General features: G+C 44.7%; 1 protein-coding gene across 1 annotated transcript in view; it reads left to right on the top strand.

The window, feature by feature from the left end:
* LOC101760663 overlaps positions 1 to 5,092 on the top strand; it is an 8,278-nt gene extending 3,186 nt beyond the window's left edge. Inside the window, exons 3-4 of the mRNA XM_004980469.1 lie at positions 141 to 4,975; positions 5,075 to 5,092. Of these exons, the coding sequence (XP_004980526.1) occupies positions 141 to 4,975; positions 5,075 to 5,092 (4,853 nt within the window). The remainder of the gene's footprint in view (positions 1 to 140; positions 4,976 to 5,074) is intronic.
* The last annotated feature ends 4,316 nt before the right edge of the window (positions 5,093 to 9,408 follow it).

The raw sequence follows: 9,408 nt of genomic DNA, 5'->3' as shown, positions 1-9,408 counted from the left end.
GGTACATCCATATGATTTTTGGCTGAAACTTTTAAACTTGAACCTTTCGGTTTGTTGTTTTTTAGTCTCTCTTGACATTATAGAAACTTATAACACCTTCTTTGTTCATTTTAAGAATGGCTCTTCAATTTGTGATGCAGGTATTGGTTTTAAAAGTGTGTTTCTAGTATCCCGCAATCCTCATATATTTAGCAATGGGTACCAAATTAAATTCAGGGAAGATCCGTCCCCAGAATGTGGTATCGGGTATATTGTTCCCGAGTGGGTTGAAGAAAATCCAAGTATTTCGGACATTGCCAAGATATACAGCAGTTTTAAAAGTCTTCCAACCACAACTTTTATATTACCTCTGAAAAGTGATAAAATAGATGCTGTGAAAAAAGAGCTATCAAACACACATCCTGAAGTACTATTGTTTCTTTCAAAGATTAGACAAATTTCTGTACGGGAGGTTAATGATGATCTGAATGCTACTAGTCTGAGTCAAATTTCTATATCAAGTGAAGCTGATGCTTTGACGACGAAGGATATTGGTGCAGAGTCCTATACTCTTCACCTATCAGCTGATGAGGACGAGAGAGATGGGCAACACTGTAGCTACTACATCTGGAAGCAACATTTCCCTGTGAAACCAGAATGCTATGTGCAGAAGAGAGAAGGAATAGATCAGTGGGTTGTCATGCTAGCATTCCCCCATGGACAGAGGTTGAGCAAGGGGCTGACATCACCTGGTGTTTATGCATTCTTGCCAACTGAAATGGCAACAAACTTCCCTTTCATTATCCAGGCTGACTTTTTGCTGTCATCATCCCGAGAGTCCATTCTACTTGACAGCCAGTGGAACCGAGGGATTCTAGAATGTGTACCTTCTGCATTCGTTAATGCTTTCCTGGCACTAGTGAAATCAACAGAAAGTGCACCAGTGTTTGCGCTTCCACCTGTTTTCAAGTTTTTGCCTCTTAATCACTCTTCAATAGAGCTGATGGATTCTGTCAGGCTGTCCATTAGAAACAAGCTGATTGATGTGGATATAGTCCCATGTGAGACCTGTTCTTCAGTGAAAGTATTCCGTAAGCCTACAGAGGTTTACAGGCTAAACTCTTCTTTCTGGAGCATCATAAACAGAGCAGTGAAGTTAGGAGTTGATGTTCACAACATTTCATCGCATGGCACAAATATTCTGAACTCCTACTTTGACAGTGAAGCATATGATGATGTGTTGGGATTTCTCAAAATTGGTTATGTTGATTCTGAATGGTATGGGAGGTGCATCCTAGGATCAGATCTTGTGAAGCTGCTGCCTGAAGACATTTATTTTGATCTTCTCAGTTTTGTTGCTGAGAACTGGAAAGCAAAGTTTGTTAGCACAAACATGATGGAAATACCACTTGTAAAGTGTGTTGGTGGAGGTGGTGTAATGACATACAGGAGTGTGTGTGAAGCCACAACAGCAGATGAGAGGCTATGCATGCTATCTGACGAGGAATCTGCACCATCGATCATTAACTGGAACAATGACTATTTCTCAACAGTCTCTCGAACACTCTTTATGCCGCTATCTACTCAGAAAGCACTGGGTCTATTCTCCAAGAAAACAACTGTAGTGGAATGGCTTGAGAAGTATGTAGCAGTGAAGACCCTGACCCTACATGAGTATACTCTTATGGTTGTGAAAGCTTTACCTGAGAAGAGCATGGTTCTTGCTTTCACTCGATTCATCTATCACTTGCATTCAGAGAAGTTAATGCCAGAATGGAGTGTGAAACAAATATGCAACTCAATGCCCCTAGTGGATAATTGTGGTCATGTTGTTGTCACAAGAAGCATAGTTCTCGTTCCATCAAAAGGTAGTAAGTGGGGTGCACTATTGGGTGAAAATCCATGGAGACCACAAAACTACATTGAACTTGGTGATGATTACGTCTGTTCTGGAAATTCTTCTGGAGAGCATATATGTGAAGATCAGTATTTGTCCTTTATCAGGACATATATACAAGCCACTGATGTGCCTCTTCTGATTCCTCCAGATGCTAGTTTTCCTGCTGCATCATCTTTCTTAACTGCAGAGAATGCAGTTCTCCTTCTGGAATGGATTGAGAATTTAAGGTCAAGGGGTGTAGGGTTACCTAAAAAATTTGTAAGCTGCATCATGCATGGGAATTGGCTCATGACATCTGTTGGTTACCGTTCACCAGCAGATTCGTTCATGTCAAATGAAGAGTGGGGCTGTTTGTTTCAGGCTAGACTTGCCTTTGTTGATGTGCCAATGATTGATCAAGAGTATTACATGGGCGAAATGAATGATTTCAAGGAAGTACTGGCATCACTAGGTGTGAAGTTTGAATTTTCTCAAGCAATGTCATACATTGGCGAGTGCTTCATTTCAATGGTAACAGGCACCCTGACAGGTGACATGGTGCTTTCACTGCTCAGCTTCATCAGATTCCTTAAGCAGGAACACATGTCATCTGATCATCTCATTAGGACCATCAGAGGAGGAGATTGGCTCAAGACCTGCTCTGGTTATAGATCACCTACTGGATCTGTTCTTTTCAGTTCAGAATGGATGATACCATCTGAAATCAGCTGTTTACCTTTTGTCGACATAGACTTCTATGGCCATGAAATCAGTGAATACAAGTCAGAGCTTCAGCATCTAGGTGTTCATGTTAAATTCAAACAGAATTACCAGATCATTGTTGATAACATTAACCTTCCAACAGGTCCAGTTACTTCTGGTGCTGCTATACTATTATTGAAATGTATCAGACATGCTGACTCATGCAAGTACTTGGTGAAGGGGCTGAAGAAGCGCCAATGGTTAAAGACTAATGCTGGGTTTAGAGCTCCCCGGGAGACATTTCTCCTAGATCCAGAGTGGAAATGCCTTGTAAAATTCGCCGATGTTGTTCCACTGCTCGATTTGCCTTTCTATGGTAACGAAATCCTGACCTATCGGGATGAACTGATGAAGATCGGTGTCGTTGGTAGTCTGGACCAGGCAAGCAATTCCATAACTTATTATCTGAAACAACTCGTGTCAACATCTTCCCTTACAAAGGAAATTAGGCTTGCTCTGCTCTCCTGCTACAAGGATCTGAGTGATGAGGACATGACAATCCCAGCCAATATTCTCAAGTTTATGCAAACAGAAAAGTGGCTGCATACTACACAAGGTTTCAGGCCTCCAAACAAGTGTGTACTCTCTGATTCCTCATGGGAACCGGTAATGGCAGTTGCAAGCCTACCCTTCATTGATGACAGTGACTCAAGCAGTGGCACAGGGAAGGAAATATATAACTATAAGAAGGAGCTCAAGGCTTTAGGCGTTACCGTAGATTTCAACCAGGGAGCAGACTTTGTCTTGTCATGCCTATCAACTGTGGAGGGACCACAATTACCTAAACCCAATGTTGTTAGCCCTTCTACCGGACTACATGTTAGTAGTGACTCCGGAAATACCAGCGAGGGCACCAACCAGAATGTAGTAGCCTTGACCAGTGTTGAAAGGCCCCCTGTACTCGCGAGCAAAACTCTTGTATCGTTGTTGAAATGCATACATAGGAGCTCCAATCCTAGAAGCTTTGCACTTAAAATTGGAAAGATGCAGATGAAGTCAACTCTTGGTTACAGGTATGCTGATCAATGTATCCTTTTTGACTCAGCATGGTCTTCATATCTCTGCAGGGAAGATGGTCCTTTCATAGATGAAGCATTCTATGGCCCTGAGATATTATCATACAGGACAGAGTTTAGACTGATTGGAGTTGTTGTGGATGTTGGCTATGGATGCTCTCTGTTGGCGCAGGATCTGAAACACTTCTCGAGAGGGGATACCATAACCAGGATATACAAATACTTGGCAGCTTTCAAATGGGAACCGAGAAATAAAGGTGAAAGCTGGATATGGATACCCAAGGGAAGAAGCACTGGCAATTGGGTGCGCCCTGCCGATTGTGTTCTTCATGACTGGAATGGTCTGTTTAGCACTCGTTTCTCAGTCTTGGACAAGTACTATCAAAAGGATTTGCAAGGGTTCTTCTCCAATGTTCTTGGAGTTAGGCACAGCCCCAAAGTTTTAGATCATTGCATTCTGTGGCGCTCTTGGGAGTGCACATGTTTCGAGCTGACTCCAGCTAGCTGTTCATTTTTCTGGGAGTTCATTGGAAACTGTTGGAATGCAACGACAGCAAAGCTCCTTTCAGGTTCTGTCACAAGAGTTCCTGTTCTTTCCGGTGGTAAGATCATCTTGCAGGAGGTCGAAGATGTCTTTGTTCCAGATGATCTCGTCCTAAAGCATTTGTTTGATCAGTTCTCTTCAGAGCCAATATTCATTTGGTATCCAGCTGGTCTGTCATTCAGATCTCGAGCTCAGATGGACACTATCTACCAGAGCCTTGGTGTTCGAGCAATCTCCAAGGCTGTCACAAAAGATGAAACCTGTATGTTGAACATGAATACCTGCCAAGTAGTAGAGATGAAAGATGCTATGGTAACACCAGGCTTGCTCAGAATAATCCTTGCTTTCCTTGCAAACCCGGCTCTTGAGATTGGCACTGACAAGAGGCACCAAATGGCTTCTTACCTACTCAGCGTGAAGGCTCTTGAGATGACTGAACCTATCAGTGTGAGCTACCAAGTAAAGCTATCACTGGGAAGAACTGTGACAGTTAAAGGACGGAGGCTGTTCAGGTGGGAAAGAGAGAACCGCAAGTTGTACATGCAGAAGTCCGAGGGGTCACATGGAAGGACAACTAGGATGGAGTTCGCGACATGCTTCGGTGAGGAAATCTCTCAAGGACTGCTGTATGAGAGAGTTGATCTGGTTCCATCTCTCACCGAGCTTCTCAAGGTCGGATTCTTGATTGGTTTTGAGGAGGATGAGGTTGAGTTCCTGCTGAAGACGAAGAATCTGCAGCTTTTTTTAGAGGACGAAGATTTTCTCCTGGGTGCATTCCCTCCTCAGAACTACGAGGTTAGTATGTGCTTAACATATTGAATCAGCACTATTCCTTCTCTTGATTGTCAATATAACATTGTGTCTTTCATGTGCAAACATTATTTGTATGCGTAGGATGATGAGGATTTCTGAACTTCAAATTTTCATTGGTGTTGGCCTTCCTGCAAGTGGGAGCTATAATTCTTGGTAAGGTCACTATGGTCCATAAACCATGTGCGGTATATGGCTCTTTTGTTATTCGTTTATTAATGGTACTGTTAAATAGTAAGCCTTTATGTAAATCACAGGTATCTAAATAAACTGTGTAGATAATTATATATTGCTCTTTTATTATGGATTGAAGCTATATTCTCATATTTGAGAGACCAGTGCCCACCAGAGTCAGTCAATATTTCCAATGCAAGAATAAAATGTACCAAAGTATCGCTTCTTTTAATATATCCTTGCGAAATTCCATGCTCCGTTGGTTGTGTGCACCGGCTTCACATGACCATATTCTAAAATTTCGCACACATAAACTGATTGATTGCCATGCATGATGGATTCTAACATCTACTGGCGGACATGCTGCCCCTTTTTGTAGGTAGGCTCCCGGTTCCAGTCGTTTGCTCGTTGCATCTTGAACAAACTTGGCCAAATAACAGGAATCTGTACGGCGACCGACATCAATTCTTATCTCATTGGCTAGTTTTGTGGCTTACATTATGGGATTCGAGATGACCAGATAGCGGTTATTTTCCATGACCTCTTGTCAAGCTCTGCACCATATGTTCTGATTTGCCCCTGTAAACTTGTCTACTTGAAATGCGGTTAAACTATGAACTAGATAGCAGTTATTTTCCGTGACTCATCTCAATTTGTTATCTGAACTTATGCGGCACTAGGTAGAGACACTATTGTTTCAAAATCTTGTGGAGTGTGCTTCTTTTTGTGTGAACTCTGCTTGTTGGCGAGGACAGTAAGTACAAGATAAGTATTCAAAACACATGTATTTTCCTTGGTATCAAAAGTTTAGAATTTAAATATTCAATTCAAAGTTTTCAATTCGAAAATTCAACTAAACTTAATTTGAAAATAAACCACACCGAGCATAAATTTGTTTTCGTGCAGTTCTTGCTCTGCTGTCCGTACTCTGCAGCATAGACAAACTATGGAGAGGACTCGTTCGCTGGAAGGTGGCTCCCATGTTTGCTGGGGACGGTAGTGCAAGGGCACGTACAACATTTTAGACAGCTGCTGTCTGTGAACTATGTCATGTCACATACAGACAGCTAAAAAGACAGCTCGTACTATCTGCAAGCTATTTAATTTATTCATAGAGTTAGTAATCAAGTGTACATTTAATTTTTGTAGCCATTTTGGTGCTTGAACGAGAAAATGCATGGTAAATTCAGATAAGTTGCATGAGTCTTTTAGAGAAGCATAAATATATTATATATTTATATCAATAGATACTCCGAATTCATGATATGATATAGTAAATTCGCATTACCATTACAATGTAGATCTAAACCTGAATTTGCCCATAACGCTGCCATATATGCTTAAATAAATCCATCTTTGCCTTCCTTTGCATTTGTACAATGAAAAGGACACAAGACCACAACTCCACAAGCTAGTAGGCCACACTTGAACAATCATTTATTGAAATGGACTGATATCAAACATAGATGACACATTTACAAACTCCTGTACTTGCTCAAACATTTACTCATTATGTTCAGTTGTGATTATTGCAGCTGCTTGGGCTGCTGCTGTACAGCCAGCCGTTCGGCTACAGCTTACCAAGCAGCTGTTGTACTAAATTGATTGGCTGCAGCTGCTGTTCATGCTACTATCATGCTGCTATCAGGTTGCAGCCGCTGCTCAGGATGGTGTCTGGCTGTAGCAGCTGCAGCCAGCACTACCGAACGAGCTCACTATATTTTTGAAGCTAATTAGACTACTACATAAGTCACGGTTGTAAATCTTAGGAAAATTGTAAATAGAAAAACATCTACAATTCTAATGTCTGTGGCTTTTGGAAAACACTTACAAGCAGACCACACATATCATTCATAGTCCACCCACTCAACCCTCTCCCTCTCTCACTGACGAGAAGACCTCGTTAGCCCCTTCTTCTTCCTCCTGCTGCCATGAGCTTGTCGTCGGCCCAAATCCACCACCTACCCGTCCCTGCCGCCATGGCTCCCCCACCAACCCCTCACCGCATCGCCGTGCTCCTCCTTGACTTCCTTTGCTCCGCTGCCGCTGCCGCGCGGTACACCCTGACGGACAACCACCTCCTCGCGTGTAGCACAGAGGCCCCGACCCTCCTCCCCAACGGCTGCCGCTTTGTCCCGAACTCTGGCTGCGCTTCCACCCGCCTCCGCTCCCCCGCTGCGACCCTCGCCTCTGTCGCTCCGCTCGGCTCCCCGCCGCCACCTTCCCCTCTCCATGCCTCCGCGCGGGTCTTCTCCTACCGCGTGTCCTACGACCTCGTCGTCCGCTGCGTAGGCACCGCATCTTCCGCCTCCACTTCTACACCTTCGGCCCCGCCCTCTCTGCGTCTCGCTTCCACATCGGTGCCAGAGGAGGAGGAGGGGCGCCACCGCCGCCGGCTGGGAGAGGAGGGCCGCTGCGGCTGGGAGAGGAGGAGGAGGGATGCCGGCTGGGAGCGGAGGAGGAGGTGTGCCGCCACTGCCGGCTGGGAGAGGAGGCTGCCGTCGCTAGTCGGGAGAGGAGGGCTGCCGCCGCCGGCCGGGAGAGGAGGAGGGGCACTGCCGCCACTGGCCCGCCGCCGTCCGGGAGAGGAGGAGGCGTCGGGGAGGATGGAGGAAAAGAAAATCGAACCGGTACGCTGATAACGGATGGCATGGCGGGTAAATTTGTGGAAGTGTGCCCCTCACAACCGGTAAAAGCAGGGGAGGAGTGGCTGTGAGATTTGTATAGAAGAAAAAACAGCTTTTCTTTGAAGTTAAGTGTATGGGACTTTCAGCTTTTCTTAAAAGTCAAAGCACTTTGAAAGCCCAACCAAAGGGACACTAAGTCAACTACAGGTTGGCTCCACTATATTCAGTCGATTTTAGAAAACATGGTCAGCAGGAAACAATTATGCACTATACATATGCAGAATTAAATTCCTCTTTTAAGCTCAAAACATTGCATTCTCATTGAGTTAGATTCAAACCTCCCCTCAGCCTACACGCATCTACAAGTTGTGTTCCCAGGAAAAAATATTCGCAATCCCTGCCATCACTAGTATATATGAGCAATCTCAGTAGAAATTGGGAGTGGTGCGTTATCAGGTAGCAACCTGGATCTGAAGATTGAGGAAGGTGTCAGCGCCAGTGAAGAACCTGCTACCGTTGGTGAAGGACATCAATGAGCAGCTGAGCCAAATCCACTACCGGGGGCACCCGCCGTGCGGCCCGCGCGCTTCTGCTGATGCCGAGCCCTTCCGTGCATGCGCCATGGTGGCTGTCCTCTCTAGCACCGCCGCCGCATTAAACCGCTCACGCGCCACCGCCGCCTGTTTCTGCTCTTGCCGTATGGTGCTTGTACTGCAGATGTAGGTTTTCAATGATTTTTGTAGGTGCCTGAAACGGGAGATTTTGCGGAGGGAAGAAAAGGTGCGTGCGCGCTGAAGATTTTGACGCCATCGGGAGGAAAAATTCTGCTCGTGCGCAAGGGATCCGCGGCGCCATCGAGGCGTCGACCAAACGCAACAGGCCATACGCGTGACGAAAGCAAGCAACTCGCTTCGGAGCATGAGCCCGCGCCGTCGAGGAACGAGACGCCGACTCCGCTCTCTTTTTTCATTTAATATGTACACGTAGACCTTCTCAGCTGACGTGGCAAAAAAAAAAGACGAGAGCCAGCTATGGTTTGTACGTACGTGCCCTAAGTGGAATCTAGCGCTGAGCTCGCAAAGGTGGTTCCAGCTACCATTGCAGCACCATTCGAATCGGGTGGCACGGATGTCTTTTCCCACGAGCTTGCCAAGTGCCAAAGCCGAATAGACGTATATATAGTTTCTGGTAAAGATTCAGCCACAAAATATGGTTTACAAATAGTTTCTGGGGCCAGGACTCCCTGGTTCACTGGTCAGCGTGCAATTGTGGGTAGTCGAAGCCGGAAGAGCCCGCACTTGCCTGCCAAATTAAAGCAAAGCAGCGCGCCGCCTGCGGCCTGCCAAGAAATGTGGTAAAGTTTTGCCAATCTCTTGTAATGTTGAGTGTACACTCCTTTTGTCCTTAAATAGCTGAAACTTTTTAGTTTCCATGCTGTAAATTTGACTGGATTTGTAGAAAATACGTGCACTATTTGTATCTTCAAATAAATTTATTAAAAAACTAGATTCAAATATCTATCTAAGATATTAATTTTGTATCATAAATATTAATATTTATATATATATATAGTCAAAGTTGTTTCTCGGGAAGCGAAAACGACACTTACTTAGGGAT

The sequence above is a fragment of the Setaria italica genome, chromosome VIII (genome assembly GCF_000263155.2).
Source record: "Setaria italica strain Yugu1 chromosome VIII, Setaria_italica_v2.0, whole genome shotgun sequence".
Lineage (NCBI taxonomy): Eukaryota > Viridiplantae > Streptophyta > Magnoliopsida > Poales > Poaceae > Setaria > Setaria italica.
This window is presented reverse-complemented; position numbering and strand designations above follow the sequence as displayed.